Source organism: Schistocerca gregaria, chromosome 2 (genome assembly GCF_023897955.1).
Source record: "Schistocerca gregaria isolate iqSchGreg1 chromosome 2, iqSchGreg1.2, whole genome shotgun sequence".
Taxonomy (NCBI): domain Eukaryota; kingdom Metazoa; phylum Arthropoda; class Insecta; order Orthoptera; family Acrididae; genus Schistocerca; species Schistocerca gregaria.
This window is the reverse complement of record NC_064921.1, coordinates 636,180,136-636,204,974: the sequence shown is the minus strand read 5'-3', so window position 1 is coordinate 636,204,974 and position 24,839 is coordinate 636,180,136. Positions and strand designations below refer to the sequence as shown.

Genomic DNA, 24,839 nt, shown 5'->3' with positions numbered 1-24,839 from the left:
TTTTACTTGTACTTCATGTTCCATGGTGCGTTCGTTACTCGTGTCATGTTAACATTTTAGTGAAGATTATACTGCACATTCCACACAGGTTTGTCAAAAATAAAATTAGAACCAGGTTTGTCACAAGTAAAAATATACACACAAAGTGCAGCATGCTGCACTTTTCATGTCTACGTATGTATCAATCCTTTGATGCTTGTAAGTTGTTAAAATCCACCATATACAAAAAAATTCACATTTATGCCAATGTTTGTACTTACATGACGAGTGAAGCACGTCTTGGAAACTACATATTACATATTCCATTACAAGCTATCGTCTCGACACTATGCAATTAATAGTCAAAATTTTTATTTGCACCTAGGGAATAATAATAAATTCATAATAAATAATTTTTTATTTGTCAGCAGATACATGTATGCAGTACCGGTTATGCCGGCCGGAGTGGCCAAGCGGTTCTAGGCGCTACAGTCCGGAACCGCACGACCGCTACGGTCGCAGGTTCGAATCCTGCCTCGGGCATGGATGTGTGTGATGTCCTTAGGTTAGTTAGGTTTAAGTAGTTCTAAGTTCTAGGGGACTTATGACCTCAGCAGTTGAGTCCCATAGTGCTCAGAGTCATTTGAACCATTTTTTTTAGTCCCGGTTATAGACTGAAATTCCCGAGGCACAGAACGCTGCTAGATGAACCGAAACAAAATTCCGCAATCCATCTCCACCTTATCACTGGGCTGCATCACTTTGCTTTACGTCCTATAGCAGGGTATTACGGCACTACAGCGCGGGAATTTCAGTCTATACCAGGGCCGCAGACATTAAGCTGTTAAATAAAAAAGTCCCGAATGAAAACTGTGTGCCGGACCGAGACTCAAACTGTGGACCTTTACCTATCGCAGGCGAAGTGCTCTACCGACTGAGGTACCCAGACACGACTCACATGCCCCGTCCTCACAGCTTTAATTCTGCCAGAAGCTCGCCTACGAACCTTGCAGAACTAGCTCTCCTGGAATAAAAGATATTGCGGAGACATAGCTTAGCTCCAGCCTGGGGGATGTTACCAACTAGAGTTAGATAGCTATTTTTTTCGGGGTCGTAATTCTAACTTTATGACTATCGCTCTGTATAACACCTCAGGCGCATGTAGAAGAACTTACGCAGTGGAGTATTACCCGATCCGAATTTTAATATGATTTGAACAGAACGTTACATTTTATGAGCAGCGATCAAAAAGTTTCCGTTCGAGGGTCGTGCAGTCCAGAATCGGCATGCCAATCAGGCAAAATCCCCGTCAGCACTGAGGCAATCACCCCAGAGTCGCACCAGGCTGAAGAAAGCCATTTGGTAAAACATTGAGTTGTGCTCCGTAATAGTCTGTTGCACATCTACGTCCGACAGGAATCGTCGACGCTTTGAGGCCTCTAAGCCCGTCAGAAAATCAATTAGAACAAGACTGAAATGGACCGAAGAGAAAGTAAAAATTTATTGAGGGTGTAAAAACAGGTATGTTCTTTTATGTAAGCCAGCTGCAGTCAAGAGCTGCTAAAATTACGTGATGGGAACCTAATGAAACATACTCAAGCAACATGTGCCCGTACTACTAAAGACCGTATCGCGTGCTACACCTACAAGCGGGATTTACCCAGCAGTGGTTATACGTATGCACGGACACAGGTGACTGAGCACAGTATTGTTGTTCCCGCGTACAGTTGCTCCATGCAGTATCGCTACTAGTCAGTTAGACTTCATTACCTTAGAGTCATTGGTTGCATCGTTTCCACAATTAAGAAAGTTTGCCTTCAGAAGCTTAATGAGACGTGGTACAAGATCGTCGGCAGAGTGCCAGCTATTAAGATGTCGCCTCTCGTGTGAATGCCAGATGCAGCAGAAACATTGAACAAAGGACATCACATGTCGTAAAATAACAATTAATACGACGTTCCTCTTAGAAAGTAAAGTCTAATAACAATGAAAGAAAAGTTATTCTCGTCAGTTATACACTCTTCCGCTATCTCCGGAGCCTGCATGGCGTTCCAGTAGTTATTCGTTCTCATTTGTGGTGTTCCGAAAAATGGCCGTTTTGATCCCGTAATAAAGTGCGAATGCGTGAGGCAACTGATGCTGAAACTCGTCGTTAACTTCTCTCTGGGCATGTTGGGCACGTATCGATAGTACAAAAAACTTGCCGAACTGATGTGTTTCTTTTCAAGACAGGAGAAACTACCATCTCCTAGATATTGTAGCTCACTATAATTTCCGTGATTCCGCAGAGAAGCTAAAGAAAATGTTCCCGTTTCGCAACATACAGTTCAATTATTCTCCTTTTACCCGTACATTTTTCAGCTCTTCAGTAGCCACTGTGTGTGTGTGTGTGTGTGTGTGTGTGTGTGTGTGTGTGTGTGTGTGTAAGGGGGGGGGGGGGGTTGGATCTTCATTATTGTTCTGCCTTACATGACAATAGAAGTTATTTTGTGTTGGTAGTGTGACATGAAATATGCTTCATACTGTTGAGTACAGCTTGGTAAGCAACAGTAAGGAGAGGTGCTGTGGCAACTTGAGGTGTAGGAAAGATAGACAGAAGCAGAAATGCGAACATGTTAACGTAGTCAACAGAAGATTTAATTAGCTTGTATTTCTCAAAGTGTACAAAGACTCGTTACAAGTAATGCAGCAAGAAATACAGTGTGTTAACTGTAAGACTGCTGAGTTGTGAGGGGAGTGCGGGGAGAGGAGGAAGCAAGCATTGGCTGGCGAGGGGGAGTGGAGCCGGAGGGGGGGGGGGGGGGAGGAGGAGACGAGGCACGCCTTCCAGTTGCAGTGCTGGCACTACAAATTGCGCGTCATGCTTACACGAAAGCAAATGAAGGGCTTGGAAGTAAAACTCGCTTTAAATGTTGTTCGTAAACGAAACTGAAATCGTCATGTACATTCCCAAACCATTCATCCGATAATTTTGCGAGCATCGCTACGTAATACTGGTTTCCTTCTAACCGTAGGCCTACTGGTAAGGGTTGTTGGCGACTCCCGAGATGGGCCAGCAACTGCCTCTTCATTCATTTTGATAATGTTTAGTACAACTGCACAATAAAAACAAGCAGAACAGTACAGCGCAAAACAATAACGAAGCAGACGACAATGGCTGCCTTGTACAACACAGTGAGCTACGTAATGTTGGCAGCAGTCGAAACTGCGTGCCTACCGAAGCCTCCCGACGTTTACCGACTTCTACCGATTCAGGACTAGGGAGAGGTCTGCCATCTAAAGGTTTACACACTGTAAGTGTCCAGCTATCCCAGTAGCAACAAGGATGAGGCTCTATGCACCAAAGATGGAGTCTGGGCCGCAACTAGGCGGCACCTGCGCAGCGTTACGTACCGGCGGCATAGGGCGCCCGTAGTTCTGAGCTGTCGCAGGCGCGGCTCAGCGGGCGTGCGCCATTGGGTCCGCCAAATCCCCCGCGACTACCCTCTGCGTCTGACGGAGACTTGCAATTCCGGTACCATCTTTGACGCACTTGGAGTGGTATTTGATACTTGTTACCTCACACACTGCTTGGCGTCTGCAAACGACAGAATGTTTTAGTTTTGGCGCTGTCTTCTTGTTTGCAGTTCTGTTAGAAGGGTTAAAACACTGTTTTGTCTATAAAATGTTTGGATGGACATGTTCTGCAAAACCTGTTACGTATCTTTTGTATCTATGTTTTAAAGCTACAGCACTTTAACACGGATACACCAAACATATTTTGCTTCCATTGTCTTAGCATTATCGATGGTGTTTCTGTAAATACAGGGTGCATAATACGTTTGTAAACTGTGATTCATTCAGATTATAAAAAAATTTTCTTTGTGAAGGTGGTGTAGTTACGACGTTTATTGTTCCATTTTACTTGATTTGCCGTCAAAAGGTTTTCCCTCGTTGATAGGAGACGTTGCAGTCGAAAACGTTTGGTCTGGTTACGCTTTCAACAAAATGGTTCAAATGGCTCTGAGGAGTATGGGACTTAACATCTGAGGTCATCAGTCCCCTAGAACTTATAATTACTTAAACCTAACTAACCTAAGGACATCCATGCCCAAGGCAGGATTCGAACCTGCGACCGTAGCGGTTGCGCGGTTCCAGACTGAAGCGCCTAGAACCGCTCGGCCACTCCGGCCGGCTTTGCTTTCTACAAGCATCATGATTTTTCGACTTTCAACGACACGTTTTCTTCATTTACGTTGTTTGCATTTCACTGCACTGTAGGAAACTACATAAATTCTCTTATAGAAATTTTACTGTGGTCTCACGTGTTTCACATTCAGCATTGTGGTATTCTGTGCATTTGCTTTTCGTGTGTGTTGCAAGTAATACCATCAATGTGAATATAATGATTTTAAGAATACTTTCGCGAGCTTGCATATGTATGTGTGTGTGTGTGTGTGTGTGTGTGTGTGTGTGTGTGTGTGTGTGTGTGTGTGTGTGTGAAAATTAGAAGAGATGTTTTTAGAGTTCAATAAAGATGTGATGTAGTGAAATAAATAACGAAGGTGGAAGAGGAAGTCGAGAGTGATTGGAAAGGGTTGAAGTGGAGTGGAAGTGCAGTGGTGATTGTAGGTGAGGCGGCTGGAGGAAAGAGGAGTAAAGTACTGTTTGTCCACTGTAAGTTGACGATTCTCGCGTTGACTGTCGGGAATGGCACACGTGCTTAGACCTCGGATTAGGACTACCGAGGCGACAGGAGCAGTTAGGGAAAGGCAGCATTAGCTGCTTCCCACAGTCCTGGCAACGTTACTTTAATAATGTGAACAGTAATCTTACTGTCTTGGGGCTGCTTAACGCTGGCAGCGCTCGGAGACAGTGAATACCTTTCAACTAGTGCCGATTTCCTCCGTTTCTGGCAGCACCAGTAAAATCTTCAAGCTATCGTGGACAAACGGAATTGTGCGGGGATAACAGGATGTGACACGCGAAGAGATCTGATATCTGTTACCTAAATTTCATAATATGTTATATTAATCTGTTGTCAAAACATGTAAAAAGAAGTACTAAAGGTCGTAAGTCAGTCTCATACACAAGAACAAATCGTTTTTAATCTAGAAGAATCAAAATGTAAATCGTGTTACATATGCTATTTTGCATAACTACCACTGATGGTGCTTTGTCAGTAAAATCCAAACGTGTCTGGTGCAACACTCTTAAGCAAAGTGCGCCCGAAACCGAAAAATACGATAATGGTTATTTTGTTCATTTCTGTTGTTTTGAGTCTTGCACGCGCCAGCTGATTTGTTTATTTGCTACGAAAACAAAGTTTTTGCAGTCACTCGTGTGATATCGTATACAGTTTCCAGACAGTTTACGAGATTTTGATGAATTTAATCCCAGTGACAGTTTGCTTTCATACAATGTAACTATAGAATCGATAACCCTGGAGTACGAAATGGAGCGTGATCGTTTTTGTTGTACTGGACGAAATAACACTCTTCGCTACAGTGGTGCGTTCTTAGCTTTAGTCCTGGAGGGAGCTGCAGGTATTACAACGGGCAAAATATTAGATCACTCCATTAGAACATCAACTATTTAGCTTTGTTACAATCCGTTCCCACAGGAATGTCATTAGTAACGTTACTGTCAATGAACATTAACATCTGACTTGATACAGAACATGACACAAAGTCACTTCTCACATAATAGTCGCACTGTTGGCTCGGTAGAGAGACTATGTCGTCTTCCACGAGATTGCTGAGTAGACTGAGCGGTACTGCGCTCAGACGAACTACTCAGCCACGACTTTGTTGCACTTGGCTGTTTCGGAAACACCCGGTGACGTTACAGTAAAGAAGTATAGTGGTGAATAAGAAAAACGCATCGCAATGTAAATTAATCCAGATCAGTTGTGCGTATACTATCAACTCCGATTATGCGATGACTCACAATAAGCCAACTTAAACGCTCTCACTCACAAGTTGAACCCCCGTCATGTCCTTTATTGCGTTTTGTGTGATTACCGAAGTCGCCAAACAATTAATTATTATAATTATATGACCGTGTGGTTAATGGATGAAAAGCTATCGGTTTTCCTGCTGTGGTTTCGGGGGTATGTCAACCGAGTGCGGCTGCTCTGAGACGGAATAGTTAATGATTGAAAGTTTGTCTATTATTAAAGATCATAAAGGTTGCGATGTACAGATTGTTATGTATTTTCTACTAACACACAAATTCCGAGGCTAGTTGCTACCTTCGTCTTACACGTTTAATTACGGTTATATCTTTTATTGGTTGCTGATTTTGAGTACTTCGTCACCCGCAATGATGATGGTTTACATTCACAATAATCCTCACTACAATCCATGGTTGTTGCTGGCCGACGCAGTTGACGCGAAACACGTGATTCGGCATTTGTCACTTTGGTTTCATATCACTCGCGAATCGGTATCAATGAGGGTAAACACCACGACGATCAGGGGGAGGCGATCATTTGGCACCCTCCGGTGAATTTACCATTTACTACCCACTCGACCACCATTCTTGCTCGTCTCTCCAGTACTACCGATCACTCGACACTAGTCTCACTGCCTCCTGCAGCGCTCGACAGTCGATTCCCGTCTGCCTACTATCAACCTGGGTATCGGATACTAATATCTATGTTCGTGGGATCACGGATCCCTTACAAAGTGCAGTAATATTGTGGTCGACTAATAAGCAAGCGAGCTGATGCCGTGGCGTATGGATGTCTACGCCACCGTCGCTCATTCGTCGTTGCTTTTGGCAGCGACTTTGTTCACTTGTGGTTCCGTCGCGAGGTACCAACCTAACCTTGCCATCTCGTTCTTCGGGCGACATTACAGTTCGAAGTTCTGTTTGTGACCCACATTTTACAAGTAGGCGGGGTCAGGCTCTCTATGACAGTGAAAATGCAACTCCTCCTTCCAGGAAAACGAGTGTGTGGGAGGTGCAACTAATCGAGCAGAGATGCTGGTGTCATCGAGCTGCTTTTGGCTGTACTTGGACCGAAGTCAGTGTGATCGATTTGCCGCCAGAATCCTTAAGTTTGGAAGAGTGGAGCGTCTCGAAAAGAGTGCAGACAGGTTCCGGAAGCGGTGAGGGCGGATCCGCGAGTCGTTATGCCCGCGGACGCTTGAAGAAAGCGAAGCGCGGCCCGCGGACGGCCGATCGATAAGCGATGGGCGTGCTGGGCTGGACAAGCGAGGCCGCGCTCTGCTCTGCTCTGTCTGTCCGCCGGCTGTCCAGGGACGCTCAGAGAGCTGCAAGTGCCTGATCAGGCGTGAGGCTCAGCAAACGGTTGGCCAGTCAATTGTTTTTCGTTCAGTCTTTTTCCTCAGTCGAATGAAACCACCCAGTGAAACTAGTCTCCGAGGCTACTTCAGCTGTATGTTTCTCACTCACTCTCTGGGTTTAAGTAGTTTCATTTACGTACCTTTTCAGGATTTTCGGTTTACATGAACCATAACGTGGATTGCCAACTTTTTTCAGAGACAAATAACGTATCTCCCTTAAGGGGAGGTGACTAAAAACCTCTATTTAAAAAAATGATATATTTTAAAAATTTATGTATTTCTTTACTTGAATACAAATGTTACGTATTTATGTCATTAAATATGTTTTTCTTCTTGATTTCAAAAGGCTAATCTCTAATGCTCCATTATAAATTTATATTTAAATAAAAGAACAATTATTGGTTTGTTTAAAAGTACTGAAGTTCTCTCTCCCTCCCTCTCTCCCTCCCTCGCTCCCTCCCTCCCTCGCTCCCTCCCTCCCTCGCTCCCTCCCTCCCTCGCTCCCTCCCTCCCTCCCTCCCTCCCTCCCTCCCTCCCTCCCTCCCCCTCCCCCTCCCCCCAGTGCTTTGCACCCACCACTGGCAATTCTCTTTCGGTAAATGCTGAGATGATGTGAACAGGATACACACGATACAATTTTTGTAAATTGTGTGGTGACAATCACTTGCTCTTCAAGTGTCTTCTGTCACGTGCCGGAATAATTTCTTTTTTATGGGAGAAATACTTATCATCCGTTAATTTTCCTTGTATTCCTTTAACTAATGTAGTTTTATAATATGAACCATCCCTGCAGTACTGTAATCGCATTGAATTTATCTCGTGGTTCACAGTTAATCCAGTTATATGATTACCTCTGTTCACACGGTACTGAGTGTTTGACCATTCTGGTCCAGATACGAAGGTCACTGTTACGGAAACGCCTATTGATAAACATGGATGAAAAATTGAACTAAAAGATATTTATTGGCACGCAGAAAGAGGGATACATCGAAAGGACAATAACGGTAAAGACAAGGGATAGCAGAGTGCAGTCAACGATAATGATTTAACAATGCCAAAAAACGGTCGAATGTTTATCTTCAGAACTGATGGCGCTGGGTAATCGGCAACTCCCAACTGTTGCTTCCAGCTGTCCAGAGCAGTGCGAACATAGCTCCGCATAACTGTGAATCTGAAGTACCAGTGTGTGAATGTGAATAGTAATTCGTCAACCCTGTGAAATACTATACCTGCCACTTTTTAAAGGCTATAAAATGTAACAAGTTTTGTATTCGTGGGTATGATATGCAAAACTAAAACGGACAGTGTTGCTCCAACAGACTGGTTTCACTCGAAAGAAATTAGTAAGTAATAATCCTGTCGATATATAACACTACAGTCGACTAAATCGATTGTTTTATTCGATTTTTCCCATCACTAGTACTCATACGGTGAACAGCAAATGTCTAAACATGGGACGGAAAGCTCACTTCCCCAAGTAAAAAGTTTCCAAATTTCTAACAGAAAATTGTTCTTATTAAAACTCAGATTGGAGTAGGTTTTCATTAAAGCTTTATACAGCGCGAACCCGTAATCCGCCGACAACATTTCGGAGGCTGGTCAGAATTATTTTTCGTGTATCTTGATATGCCGCACCTGTCGCTCGTTACGGAGTACAGTAATCGCATTTCGTTTGACTTCTTCTCATATTTATCTCTGTACCTGTATTACACTGACACATACGCACTGTCGTATCGATAGCTACGATGCCACGGCCTAGGTACTAGTTCTTAGGTTGGCACTACGACGACGACACGGACGGCAGCGGCCTCCAGCCGGCGCTGCGCAGCTCTACGAGCGCCGCTCCAGATCACGAGCAGACGACCAAGCAACATTGTTTCTATTTCATAGTGGGCGCGCCACTACAGCTTTTGCCTTTGTAACTTCTACATCTACATGATTACTCTGCAATTCACATGAAAGTGGTTGGCAAAGGGTTCATCGAACCACAATCATACTATCTGTCTACCATTCCACTCCTGAACAGCGCGCGGGTAAAACGAACACCTAAACCTTTCTGTTCGAGCTCTGATTTCTCTTATTTTATTTTGATGATCATGTAGGTTGGGCTCAACAAAATATTTTCGCATTTGGAAGAGAAAGTTGGTGACTCAAATTTCGTAAATAGATCTCGCCGTGACGAAAAACGTCTTGGCTTTAATGACATCCATCCCAACTCGCGTATCATATCTACCACACTCTCTCCCATATTACGTGATAATACAAAACTAGCTGGCTTTTTTGGACCCTTTCAATGTCCTCCGTCAATCCCACCTGGTAAGGATGCCACACCGCGCAGCAATATTCTAACAGAGGACGAACGAGTGTAGTGTAAGCTGTCTCTTTAGTGGACTTGTTGCATCTTCTAAGTGTCCTGCCAATGAAACGCATTCTAGTAGCTGTTAGCTTTGATACGTGCACGGCTTCGCACCTACGTGCTTATCTCAGCCAAAGTGAAGTAACCATTTATGTACCCATATTTGTACCTATCGTAAACTTGTAAAATCTACAGGCAGTATCGAAGTACTTCACCTTTTCCTGTTCCTACTCGCATCCTTCACTGTCGGGCTATTTTGCAAAAGCAGTTCACATTAGCAGATCCGTTGTTGTTGTTGTTGTTGTGGTATTCAGTCCTGAAACTGGTTTGATGCAGCTCTCCATGCTACTCTATCCTGTGCAAGCTTCTTCATCTCCCAGTACCTACTGCAACTTACATCCTTCTGAATCTGCTTAGTGTATTCATCTCTTGGTCTCCCTCTACGATTTTTACCCTGAACGCTGCCCTCCAATACTAAATTGGTGATCCCTTGATGCCTCAGAACATGTCCTACTAACCGATGCCTTCTTCTGGTCAAGTTGTGCCACAAACTTCTCTTCTCCCCAATCCTATTCAATACTTCATCATTAGTTATGTGATCTACCCATCTAATCTTCAGCACTCTTCTGTAGCACCACATTTCGAAAGCTTCTATTCTCTTCTTGTCCAAACTATTTACCGTCCACGTTTCACTTCCATACATGGCTACACTCCATACAAATACTTTCAGAAATGATTTCCTGACACTTAAATCTATACTCGATGTTAACAAACTTCTCTTCTTCAGAAACGCTTTTCTTGCCATTGCCAGTCTACATTTTATATCCTCTCTACTTCGACCATCATCAGTTATTTTGCTCCCCAAATAGCAAAACTCCTTTACTACTTTAAGTGTCTCACTTCCTAATCTAATTCCCTCAGCATCACCCGACTTAATTCGACTACATTCCATTATCCTCGTTTTGCTTTTGTTGATGGTCCTCTTATATCCTCCTTTCAAACCACTATCCATTCCTTTCAACTGCTCTTCCAAGTACTTTGCTGTCTCTGGCAGAATTACGATGTCATCGGCGAACCTCAAAGTTTTTATTTCTTCTCCATGGATTTTAACACCTACTCCGAATTTTTCTGTTGTTTCCTTCACTGCTTGCTCAAGATACAGATTGAATAACATCGGGGATAGACTACAGCCCTGTCTCACTCCCTTCCCCACCACTGCTTCCCTTTCATGTCCCTCGGCTCTTATAACTGCCATCTGGTTTCTGTACAAATTGTAAATAGCCTTTCGCTCCCTGTATTTTACCCCTGCCACCTTCAGAATTTGAAAGAGAGTATTCCAGTCAACATTGTCAAAAGCTTTTTCTAAGTCTACAAATGCTAGAAACGTAGGTTTGCCCTTCCTTAATCTAGCTTCTAAGATAAGTCGTAGGGCCAGTATTGCCTCACGTGTTCCAACATTTCTACGGAATCCAAACTGATCTTCCCCGAGGTCGGCTTCTACTAGTTTTTCCATTCGTCTGTAAAGAACTCGCTTTAGTATTTTACAGCTGTGACTTACTAAACTGATAGTTCGGTAATTTTCACATCTGTCAACACCTGCATTCTTTGGGATTGGAATTATTATATTCTTCTTGAAGTCTGAGGGTATTTCGCCTGTCTCATACATCTTGCTCACCAGATGGTAGAGTTTTGTCAGGACTGGCTCTCCCAAGGCCGTCAGTAGTTCCAATGGAATGTTGTCGACTCTGGGGGCCTTGTTTCGACTCAGGTCTTTCAGTGCTCTGTCAAACTCTTCACGCAGTATCGTATCTCCCATTTCATTTTCATCTACATCCTCTTCCATTTCCATAATATTGTCCTCAAGTACATCGCCCTTGTATAGACCCTCTATATACTCCTTCCACCTTTCTGCTTTCCCTTCTTTGGTTAGAACTGGGTTTCCATCTGAGCTCTTAATATTCATACAAGTGGTCCTCTTTTCTCCAAAGGTCTCTTTAATTTTCCTGTAGGCAGTATCTATCTTACCTCTAGTGAGATAAGCCTCTACATCGTTACATTTGTCCTCTAGCCATCGCTGCTTAGCCATTTTGCACTTCCTGTCGATCTCATTTTCGAGACGTTTGTATTCCTTTTTGCCTGCTTCATTTACTGCATTTTTATATTTTCTCCTTTCATCAATTAAATTCAGTATATCTTCTGTTACCCAAGGATTTCTACTAGCCCTAGTCTTTTTACCTACTTGATCCTCTGCTCCCTTCACTACTTCATCCCTCAAAGCTACCCATTCTTCTTTTATTGTATTTCTTTCCCCCATTCCTGTCAATTGCTCCCTTATGCTCTCCTTGAAACTCCGTACAACCTCTGGTTCTTTTAGTTTATCCAGGTCCCATCTCCTTAAATTCCCACCATGCGCCGCTTATCCAGGCGGTATACAAAACGCACAACAGAGCAGTATGCGCTGTGAGTTTTTTTGGAAGAAGTTTGTTCCATTCACTCACTCCAATTACTGTTGCAGGGCTGGTTTAAGAGATAAGCTGCCGCTTGGCGCGCTAAGCTAAGAAGGGTGCCAGAGGCATCGGAACTGTAAAATTTCTTTGCTATTAATAACAGTCTTGATCACCATTTATTTATCAAGGTGACCGGTTTCAACCATTAATGTGGTCATCTTCAGACCATTGAGCAGGAACCTCTTTCTGTTGTAGAATCGCTACGAAAGAGGTTCCTACTCAATGGTCTGAAGATGGCCACAGTAGTGCTCTAAACCTGTCAGCTTGATAAATAAATCGTGATCAAGTCTGTTTTTAATAGCAAATATTTGTAACATATTGATCACTGCCACTCCCATAATGTATTCAAATGTAAGATTTCTGTCGAGAACGTACCACAATTAGTAGCGACCGCTTGGGATTCCAAGATGAGACGGGCGCTAGCGGGGGCCCAAGGGCAATATTTGTATAGTACAGTGCGTATTGCAGTCAGTCACGGGTGAAGGAGTAAGAGGGAAAAGGGAGGAGGCGCCATACAGAGGGTGGTTATAATCAAACTTCAGGCACTTCTAACGGCCACCATGAAAAACAAGTGATTGTAGGTCAATGAAACAATCTGGAAACATTTATAAGAACATAAGGAAGAGAAAATAACGAATAAACCATTCAAAGAAGCACAATTTGATTTCCACATGAGAGGGTAACATTTGTTAAATCCGGACCAAGGTTACTTTCCAGGTTACGGACATTGCTCAGTGTGAAGACCGTCTGCATTCACGACAGCCGGGAACCGTAGTAAAGATACCATTTGGCAACTGATCGCAGCACTTCTCGAACGGTGGACCGTGGAATGTTCAGCTATTGTGATACAGCTCGTGGACTGCTTCAGATCGCAGGTTGGGTCTCTCATTCTCAGCCAACAGTAACTTCTAACAAGATGTGGCGCAGTTGGCCGTCGGCCTCTCTCAGGAATAATCCGCAATCGCCATTTAATTCGAAGTACCGGAAAGAGAATCTCTCCCTGTGCCTTTATTGCGTCGATGTTCGCGAAGTGCAGCAGCACTATTGTTGTTTTGATGACACTGCGAGTAAAGCCCTGCCCACCTATCCAGACCCATGTTGACTGTCTAGAACCGTAATGCACACTGACGCCTTTGTTTCAACCCTGCGTCGCAGTACCAGTGTCGGCGCCTAACGGCAAATCCTTACACTAACACTCACAATACCGCAAATCCTGCAGCACATAGTCTGAACATCAATACTTAAAAACTGGATACCCACACGGTAAACAGTCTTCCGTCTACACTGGCTCAAACAGCGAAAGTTTAGTTATAACCACCCTGCAAGTAGCTTGTGTGGAAAACTGTTCTCGAACAGGTCTTGTGCTGTTGACAAAATTAACGCCCTGTGTACACTCAGCACTTTTCGTTTCTGTCTTGGCGTTATTTTCACCGCCAGTGTCTGTCAGTTACATGTTCTCTAGATCATTTGAACTATTATTTTATCTCAATTATGTGGAACGAATCAGTTTTCAGCCTATGTATATGAAATCTGCGTGATAAATGTTGACATAATGATCATGTTATTTTTATGCCCATTAATGCGCTGTTACAACTACACTTAAAAGTTAAATCCTTTTTTTCTCACAAGCTACCATTTTTTAAATAAAAATTCGTTCTTGGAAGGAAAGTTCCTCAGGAGAAATGAGTTTAGGGTAGGTTTCAAACTTACTTTGATACAGGTCAGATATTTTATGTAATTGGACAGATGATCAAAATTTCTGTTGCTCTATATCTAACTCCTTTCTGAGTCATTGACAGTTTTAATAATGTGTAATAAAGGTCATTTTTCCCATCTAGTGTTGTAGGAGTCGCCAATGGTTGTCGCGGTGGCAACACCGGTACTCATTAGACCACCGAATTTAAGAGCTGTTGGGGTTGACTACCATTCACATGGTTGATCGTCTGGATCTGCCGATCGCTGTTGGCAAGCGGGCTGTACTCAGCCCTTGTAAGGCCACTTGGTTGAGAAGTGTGACTGAATCCACGTCCTGATCGCCTGCTGCTTATTCTACGCATCAAGTCAAGGGATGGAGCGCTCTTGTAGTGTTTTTCTGTGTGTTTTACTTGGTTGCGTGTCGCTATTACGGACGACTTTAATACAGTAGAGGGGACCCCCATGCAGGCAGTAAGACAACAGGTAAAATTTGTCTTGGGAGAAACCGATGAAAGAGGTGAAAATTTGGTATATTTCTGCAATAACAATGATATGGTTGTTACAAACACATTATGTCAAGTTTCTCTTAAAAGAAGGTTCACATGAGAGGCACCAGACAAAAGACGATTTCAGTTTGATTATACTTTAATGGAACAAAGATACGTAGGGAATTGGATTATATGCCTAGAGTCATCATTTAAAGCCAGTTCTTGAAACTTAGATAGACTGCCTGGGGATAGTTTACATCTATCTTGAAGAGTCTCCCAGTTCAGTTTCATCAGAATATCTGTGATAGTCTCCCATGGGTCAAACAAACTCTGACTATTCGTGCTGCCCTTCTCTGTATACGTTAAATATCCCCTGTTAGTCTTTTTCGTATGAGTCTCAAACACTTGAGCAATAATCTAGAAACGTTCGCAAGAGTGATTTGCAAGAAATTTCCTTTGTAGATTGACTGCTCTTCTCCAGCATTCTACCAAATCCAAAGTCTACCACCTTCTTTACACTTATGTGATCATTCCATTTCATATGCCTATGCAGTGTTACACTCAGATATTTGTATGAGTTGACCGATTCCAACAGTGACTCACTGAGATTATGGTCATAGGGTACTACATTTTTTTCATTTTGTGAAGTGGAAAATTTTACGTTTCTGACCACTTCAAACACGTTACCAATCATTGCACAATTTTGAAATTTTATCAAGATCTGACTGAATATTTATGCAGCTTCTTTCAGAAAGTTCTTGACGATAGATAACTGCATCACCTGAGAAATGTCTGAGGTTACTATTAATATTGCCTGCAAGGTCATTAATATACAACATGAACAGCAAGGGCCCCAACACACTTTCCTGGGGCACACCCGAAGTTACTTCTACATCTGACGATGACTCTTCATCCAAGAAAACATTCTGTGTCCTCCTTACCAAAAAGTCCTCAGTCCAGTCACAAATTTCGCTTGACCCCACGTGATCGTATTTTTGATAATAAGCATCAAATGCTTGTCGGAAATCAAGAAATACTGCATCTATCTGACCGCTTTGATCCAAGGCTTTCAGTATGTCATGTGAGAAAAGTGCGAGTTGGGTTTCACGTGATCCATTTTTTCGGAATCCATGCTGGTCAGCATTAACAAGGTCATTCTATTAAAGATACCTCACTATGTTTGAGCTCAGAAAGTGTGCTAAGTCTCCACAACAAATTGATGTCAAGGATATTGGATAGTAGTTAACTGGATCACTTCCACTATTCTTCTTTTAGATGAATGTTACCTGTGCTCTTTTCAAAGACTTGGGAGCTTAGAAGTAGAATGTAAAAGTTGATAGAGTCGAAAGCTTTGTTGAAATCCAAAAAGCCGTAATAGTAGTCTGTTGTTTGTCCATAGTTTGTCTCAGTTCCCCAATCACACTAATAAGAGCGGTCGTCACACTGCACTTTTGCTGGAAACCGGACTGGTATTCGTCCAAAATGTTATTTGATGCTAAATAATTAGTAATCTGTTTGTGAACTATGTATTCTGAAGCCTCGGATAATGCTGGTAGAATGAAAATGGGCCTGTAGATGGAAAGCTGTACGGCAGATTCCTTCTTTGGTAATGGTTTTATGCGTCCCTGCTTCCAGACTGTTGGGGAGATGGTGGATGTCAGAGAAAGGTCAAAAAGTCAGTTATTTTGAGCAGTAGAGGATCGACGATAAAATTGATCATTTGCACTGTCATATTATCATTGCTGCCAGCTGCCGATTGAATTCGCGCATTTGGCTTTCTGACCGTGTTAGGGTTAGCGGCTGCAGAAAAAAAAACTTTCGTTACCACCAACCACTGACACTTGAAGGGCAGATGTGGGACAAAATTGCTAAAAAAATCGAATTTTTATAGCATAATTTATTAGACTGATATTTTAAGAATAATGTCGCAAAGTTTCGCAATAGGATTCTGGCTATATACAAGTTTTAAAAAAGTTCGTTTGGGCGTCTGCACCTGCCACTGCTCCTCTTTCTATTCTGTGATCCACACTTTCTAAAAATTTTTGTGCGTTAATTTTTCGTTCACACAATTCAAACGAACTGCAGATGAATCTGGGAGGCTATGAGAAAAATTGTCTTTGCGTGTCCCTATGTTTACAACGTGTTTTTTTTTTAAAAAAAGAACATGTACTTCGGTTGTTAGTTTAGATACATTTGTTTTTGTTCAAAATGGGTCTTAACGGTGGGCGCATAGTCAAAAAAGTGAGGAAATGTCGAATTTCACATGTAAAAGGTACAGCAAATTTAAATAACAGTGTGACAGATGCTGTTCCTAAGTGTGAAAAGCAATTTTCGACAAAGTCACAGAATTTCGAAAATGGTTCAAATGGCTCTGAGCACTATGGGTCTTAACTTCTGTGGTCATCAGTCCCCTAGAACTTAGAACTACTTAAACCTAACTAACCTAAGGACTTCACACACATCCATGCCCGAGGCAGGATTCGAACCTGCGACCGTAGCAGTCCCGCGGTTCCGGACTGCGGGCCTAGAACCACTAGATCACCGCGGCCGGCTCACAGAATTTATCAAAGAAGAAAATTAATGAAGGAATTGATGGTATTATGTACAGCGCCAAAGACCAGTTTTCCAGTGTACTTAGGTTAACTGACTTATAAATACTTGCCCATACGATTGATGTTTGCCTGCACCAGTGACTAGATTCAGTGATTACGACAGAACGCTCCTCAGTGCTCTTGTAGTTTAGTGCAAGGAGGACGTGGAAGCAGCTGTTGAGCAAGCTGTAGAAATTAACACTGAAGAGGAAGAAGGGCACTGTGTAGTGAAGACAGATCTGTGTGTCCCTTGTGATGGAACGTGGATGAAGAGCAGTCATGCATCAATCCATGCTGCACCATCTGTCATTAGTGTCGATAGAGGGAAAATCTTAGACTTGAAAGTAATGAGCAAATATTGCTATCAGTACGACACAAGAAAGAACAATGATTGCAGTGAAGAAGAAAGGTGGCAGCAGGAACACAATAAAGAGTGCACCAAAAATTACCAGATGTCAAGTGGTGGGATAGAAGCAGCTGGGATGAAAGCAATATTCCAAAGGATAGCTGAACAATATGGCGTTATGCATGTGAAGTATTTAGGTGATGGAGATTTGAGACTATTATACGGAGATGCTTATGGCTCACAAACTAAAATAGAAAAACTGTAATGTGTGAGACATGTTCAAAAGCGATTCTTAGATTGAAGAAAGAAATTAAATTCAAGAAATTAGAAAATGGAAAGCCACTGAGACGTGTTAACAGACTGACAGACAAGGAAATTCACACATTACAAATATATTATGGAAAAGCTATCAGCGATAGCTCCAATAGTGTGAAATCAATGCAGCAAGCCATGTGGTGCAGTATTCTTTCACAAATTTTCACAGATGATAATCCTCAACATTCCCTTTGTGACACATCATGGTGCAAATATCTTCAGGCAGAAGCCAGTGGAAAGCCGTAACCCACAAACATGGTTTGCCACTTGGCTGTTTTGGATGTTATAGAACAAACTCTCAGGTACCTAGCCTATCCTGAACTGCTGAAAAAATGTGTACATGCGAAATCACAGAACACAAATGAGAGCTAAATCACCGTATATGGATGTGTTGTTCAAAAACAGTATTTGTGTCCTCAATTATTGTGAAGATAGCTACATGTGAGGCCTGTCTAGTGTTCAGTAGTGGAAACGTAGATGCGTACAGAGGCTAGGCTTCCATCCAGGTGCATTCGCACCGAAGATACAAGCATCAATGAAGTGCGACTAAGCAAAGCCCAGGCAGCAGAAGAAAAAATGCAAAAGTTGGCTAGGCAAAGGAGGGAGGGGAAGCGATTACTCCAGGAAGGCGAGGAAGAGAATAAACATTACGGATATGGACAGCATTAGTCATTATAGGTATAGCAATATTGTCAAAAATTGAAATAAACAGCGAATTACTGTAAACTGGCTCTGGGTGTTGTGTGATGTCCTTAGGTTAGTTAGGTTTAAGTAGTTCTCAGTTCTACGCGATTGAAGACCATGGATGTTAAGTTCCATAGTGCTCAGAGCCATTTTTTTTGTAAACTGACGTTTTTGAACTATAATGTACCTCTCAGGAAATATAAAAGGTAACATCCTGAAATTTGGCACAGTTCTTAAGAATTACTTACTGAATAATCCTGTGCAGCACTTTTCCGTTGTCTTTTCTTTGAGAAAACTTCTCCTTTAAAATTTGAGAAAAATAGAGCAGTTCCACAAAACTGAAAAATCTGTTCCGCACGCTTAATTAGCCTCTTATGCAGATATAAACTGTGAAATTCCATTTTTATTGCTTGATTAGTTTACGAGAAAAGGTACATTATAGAAACAATGGTAATTAAAACTTCAAATTCTTTTAAAATGTATGTCTATGTGCATTTTAAAACCAATATTGCACAGAATATCAAGCATTATGTTGTACATAATAGTCTCAAGTTTTACTATTACAGGTGCAACATTTTTGGAGATATATATGTCTAAGTACAAGAATGCATTTTGCCCTACATCTACCCTGAAAGGAATCGATGGTTTGCTCTCTTGTGCGTTGGTAAAGTAAAGAGATCGGCGTGGCGAAATACTCAGTTCGAGCCTCAATAGGAACTAGAGGTTCAGCTGCAGATTTGTGTTTGTTTATTCTTAGACCTCGTAGATTTTTCCACAGGACGGCAGATCTGTGAAAGATCTCAGCTAGACTGGCTAATTCGGTTGCTTAGCTCCTTGTATGTTAGATGATTATCAAAGGTAAGTGGCCTTTCGTATGTCCTGTGTGGCGTATCTCTGAGACGCATCAGAATCATTTTTAAAGTTATACCATGCCAGACCGGTGCCTGGCCCTACATCCATCTGCAGCGACTCACTGCAACTATGGTTATGACATAACCGTCAAGCATGAAATGCTGTCCAGGCCGGTATAGTGAGTTTTAAAACAAACTTTTTCCACCCTATGTCGAATTTCTGTCACAGTGAGGGTCCTTCCTTTCTAACCGCCTCTATATTTGATTCTTGCACTCTGTCTCGTCAAAAGACCAAAAGTGTTACCACTGCGCAGGTGACAGATGCCGGATGAGCGCCTGCCTGCCACGATGGAGCTGGCAGAGCAAGCAAGGACGAGGCACCGGCAAACAGCCTCCGGAGGGAACTCAACTATTGCCGAGCTATTTATACGGGCGCTTCATGCCGTGTCCTCTAGGACTCGCCGGCCCTTACGCTAGAATCGAACTGTGAGTTTACCTTAGAGCCTTGATATGACAATAATGGCAAAATCTGAAAAATAAATGGAGCTATGTTCCCTCACCATCGTCTTTCCGACTGCTGTCAGAGTGGCACAGAAACCAGTGCACGATTGTCAAAATATCTACTTTGATGGGAATCTCTGTAGACTGAAAGAGACACGCATGCCATACATTCAATATGAGAACGCCTTGAAAAGCGAAAATTTGTACCCGACCTAGATTATGACCCGGATTGCTAGCTTTTCTTTAGCAGTCGCCCTACCGTTTAAGTTATCTCTGCATGCCTCCAGGCCTGAATATATGTTCGAAAATCATGGAAGTTTGCTCCTATTACTTCTAGAGTTCTCCGACGGAAGTGGAAGTAACACCACTGGGGTAAGTATTTGGTGGAATGCTGTGGTTTTAGCGACCGTCTGAAAATTCAGTGGACTGAAATGAATGGAATGGAATCAATTGTTATGAAGACAGTGAAATACAATGGCGTATGAAATAAATCTGCGACATCCATTCGTAAAAGCGGAACCGGCATACTTTCAATTGTAGCGACATATTTATTACTTTATGGCTTTGGAATTTTGAATGGAATTCTATTAAATTGTATCACTGCGTTTCTTTGGCGTCATCCCAGTTGATTCCATTCACTTCATTCCAGTTAATTTCATTCACCTACTACGGATGAAATACCCAGGTAGAGTTGCGAAAAACACAGTCGTCAACCACACCTTACCACCATTTTGTAGCTTACGGTGCCTTTCATCCACTACTATTGTACGTGCTGAAGACTGTTCATCTGAAACCGGACTAAATCACTATTATGTAGTTCTGTATCAGTCGTTCGACATTATGTCCTCAACAAAGCAAAAGGAGCTATTTTCGGATCATCCCAGTTATTAAAAGTATAGCAACGGGGTAAATAGTCTGGAAAACCATAGACGAATATGTAACGGGATGTCAACGATTTTTGTCTTTAGTCGTTGAAACTCATTTGCGATGTTATGTTTTCTCTTGAAGCAGCTGTTGGTCAAGGGAAGAAAACTCATTGAACAGTTTGTGATATATCAGGCCATTGAAAGGTCCATTGTGTTAGTATTTCACTATGCAGTACAGGAAGAAATTTTTCACAGTTTACAAATCCAAAGCGGTTTCCATTAACATCAGTTTTTAAGAGTCCAAGATGAGCATCTTTTTTACGGTTAAGGAACCACTCCGGCGAAGTTACAGTACGCACTGATTTACGAAAAGTGAAATATAACGTACAAAGGGACAATGTAAGAGGAGATTTAAACTTCAGAATGGCAGGGTATAGTGATGACGCTATGTTTACCGTGAGAATCGTCAGTTATCTTGTGAGAGATGTCCCACGTTTCGCAACGTGTCCGTCACTGAGAGAAGCGTAGCCATAAAATTTTTGGGTACAACCACATAAAGTCTCTTTCTTTTGGGACCGATGATCGTAGCAGTCTGGTCCCTTCAATCCCACAAGCAACCATCTCTTTCTTTATACAGTGTATAACTTTCGTCACTCCCAGTGAGTGTCTTAGTAAGCCTCGATAAGTGTATTGTTTCTGAATTAGCTGTACGAAGCATAACAAAGGTTTCTTGTTAGTGACTACAGACTTCTTACTTCGCTCAGGACGACCTGTGTAAAATGATCATGAAAGCTATTTAAAGTCGTCATATGGAAGGCCAGAGTTTCTTCAGTACTCAAGCTATGCCTGAAGCTATAGTTTACCGAGTGAGGTGGCCCAATGGTTATCACACTGGACTCGCATTCGGGAGAATTACGGTTCAAACCCGCGTCCGCCAGTCCTGATTTAGGTTCGCTAAATCGCTTCAGACAGATGGCGGGATAGTTTCTTTGAGAGGACACTGCCGATTTCCTTCCCCATCAATCCCTAATCCGATGGGACCCATGACCTTGCTGTTTGGTACCCTTTCCCAAATGAAGCAACCAATCAAACCAAAGTTACAGGACATCTCAAAACATCGACGTTCGCGTACATTACTCATGATTCATTGCATTTAGCCAGTGAATCTGTCGGTTTCCAGTAGTCTAACAGGAAAAACGAAATAATCTTACAAAAAAAAGTTCAAATGTGTGTGAAGTCTTATGGGACTTAACTGCTAAGGTCATCAGTCCCTAAGCTTACACAATACTTAACCTAAATTATTCTAAGGGAAAAACACACACACCCATGCCCGAGCGAGGACTCGAAATTCCGCCGGGACCAGCCGCACAGTCCATGACTGCAGCGCCCTACACCGCTCGGCTATTCCCGCGCGGCTTATCTAACCCACAGAGCTGTGGATATTAAGCGTTTTCAGAATATGTGTGATAGTTTCTTGAGACATTGCACCTGCAATTAATTTCAACTTTTGAGTTCCTTTGAGTACTGGCAGTTGCGATTTATCGTCAAACCGACAATAGAGCGCCATCTTATAAGTTCTAATGTACTTGCAATCAGTTCTGAAGACTAAGTTTTGGGAACAGAAAAGTATAATGTAATTTCTGATGATAATTAATTTCCGTACAGTTTTCGGCTTTGTAATGTTACGATATTGCAGCAATGTACTGTTTTCATTGAACGTAGACGTGTGAGTAAAGGGGTCCTTGTGGTGTACAGGGCTTCGAACACTTGCTGGAGAACCTGGGCATCGGCCGGTTGGAGTTCGACAAGTCGCACAGCGTGGCGCTGCACCGCATCAACGGCACCTTCCAGGAGGTGCACGACCAGCTGCGCCTGCACACGCACCACCACCGCCGCCGGCGCAGGGGCCTCCCCGACACAGGCGAGTACAGGCGCGCCACGCGGCGCTGCCCCGTGCCTGCTCACAAGGCACAAGTGAACAAGGGCGAGAAGCCGGTACAGTGATCAATTATCCTTATATACACAGCCTTTTCAATAACTTTGGCAAACATTCAGGATATAGAAGTCAGTCTAAAATTGTCTGCATTATCCCTTTCGCCCTTTTTATAAGGCGGCTTTACTACTGAGTAATGTAATCGTTCAGGAAACTGACCATTCCTAAAGGAAAAATTACAAATATGACTAAATACAGGGCTAACATGTGCAGCACAGTACTTAAATATTCTGCTAGGCACTACATCATAACTATGAGAGTCCTTAGTCTTCAGTGATTTGATTATTGACTCAGTCTCCCCCTTGTGTGTATCAAAGAGGAGTTTTCTGTTATCAATCTCGGGAAGGCATTCACCAAGAGAGTTATATGATTCCCTGTAGAAACTAAATTTTTATTTAATTCGCCAGCAATGCACAGAAAATGATTGTTAAATACTGTACATATATCTGATTTATCAGCAACAGAAATATATTTTTTCTTCGAACTGACTTTATATCGTCGACCTTGTGCTGCTGACCAGACACGTCCTTCACAACTGACCATATGGTTTTAATTTTATCCTGTGAATTAGCAATTCTCTTTGCATACCACAAACCCTTTGCGTTCCTAATAATATTTTTAAGCACCTTTCAATACTGTCTGTAATGGGGCTACTGTAGCTTGACTGTGACTGCTTCTAACATTTTGATATAATTCCCACTTTGTTCTACATGATATCCTTATCCCACTAGTCAGCCCCCCAGGCTGCCTATTACTGCTAGTACCCCATTTAGAACGTTTTAATGGTAGGCAACTCTCAAAGAGCATAAGGAAAGGTGTTAAGGAAGGCACTATATTTATCATCTATGTTATCGACACTATAAACATTCTGCCAGTCTTGTTCCTTCACAAGATTTAAAAAACTCTCTATTGCTATTGGATTAACTTACCTATATGATGCTTGTAACAGAAAAAGTGGTGCCTAAAACATAACACCTGGACTGTGGAGCAGTGAAACAGTCATTTGTTCGGATGAGTATTGTTTCAGACTGTTTCCAACTTCGGGCCAAGTTTGCGTCCCAGGAGTGAAACATGGCGGGGATTCAGTGGTGATTTGGGCAACCATATTGTGGTAAACCGTGGATTCTACGGTTATTCTGCAAGGTCGCTTTACTGCAAAGGATTACGTGACCATTTTGACTGATCACGTCGACCCCATGATAATGTTTGTTCCCGAACTGTGGTGCTGTGTTCCAAGACCACAGGCCCCCTGTTCACACAGCTCGCGTCGTCCGGGATTGGTTTCGTGAGCGCGAAGATGAGTCGTAACATTTCCACCGGCCACCAGAGTCACCAAATCACAATTTTACTGAGTCTTTGTAATCGACTTCGTAAAGAAGGACGCGTGATCACTATCCACTTTCATCGTCGTTACCAGGGCGTGCCACTGTTTTGCAGAAAGAACAGTACAAGGCTCCCTTGAAAACCGTACAGGAACTGTATATATCCATTCCGAGGCGACTGGAAGCTGTTTTGAATGCCACCGTGTTTCCTACTCCGTATTAGGCGTGGTGTTTCCATATTTTGTGCTCTCCCCTGTACGTAATTTGTAAAACAACTAAACTTTTCACATAAATTGCTGACGTTGTTTAGAAGAATTTGAATTAAATGGTGTAGACTGGGTAACTGTTTAAATGACTGTAGTTCTGGTGGCTACTGGCCACGCAGGCCTTGTACATTTTTGTAACGGCACTCTTTGACACTGTCTTCCAGACTCGCCACTTGAGCTGGATTTGGGCATACCGCCGTCCGGAGACGATGGAGACGTCGGAGACGGTGGAGACGATGGTGAGACATCGGACGTCTCGCTTCAGCAAGGTTAGTGTCTCCACTTTTCGTCTCTAACCGTTGCTAAATGTAAGGAAGAAGCTGAAATATCACGTCGCGAATCTATTATGTGAACTAATAATTAGAGACCAGTTTGGAAGTAACAAACATTTGACAGCGAAAGACATCGCATGCTTCTCTTGCACGCATTGGGCGTAAATACGAGGGTGAGTCCAACGAAAACCTTGAATTTGTAATAACAAATCGAAATTTCGCGCCGTTATCCTGTAAGTTGCTAAGCTTGCTACAAACAACTTTCAGAATGGCCTGTAGGTGGCAGCATAGTGCAGATGCACACATACCGTCGCAGTATCAGTATAAAGATGGCCGCCCCACTTGCGACTTGCACCAGGGAAGAACAGCATTCTGTTATTCTGTTTTTGCGTAGTGAAGGGTGTGAAACCTATTGAAATTCATCGGCAAATGAAGGTTGAGTACAGTGATGCATGTTTGTCACAGCAGCAAGTGTGCGAATGGTGTAGGAAGCTCGCAAATGGTGTGATTTCAGT

General features: G+C 42.6%; 1 protein-coding gene across 1 annotated transcript in view; it reads left to right on the top strand.

Annotated features, from left to right (window-relative positions):
• LOC126334666 (zinc transporter ZIP10) overlaps positions 1 to 24,839 on the top strand; it is a 246,350-nt gene that overhangs the window by 162,696 nt on the left and 58,815 nt on the right. The window contains exons 2-3 of the mRNA XM_049997131.1: positions 22,227 to 22,392; positions 24,217 to 24,321. Coding sequence (XP_049853088.1) covers positions 22,227 to 22,392; positions 24,217 to 24,321 — 271 coding nt within the window. The remainder of the gene's footprint in view (positions 1 to 22,226; positions 22,393 to 24,216; positions 24,322 to 24,839) is intronic.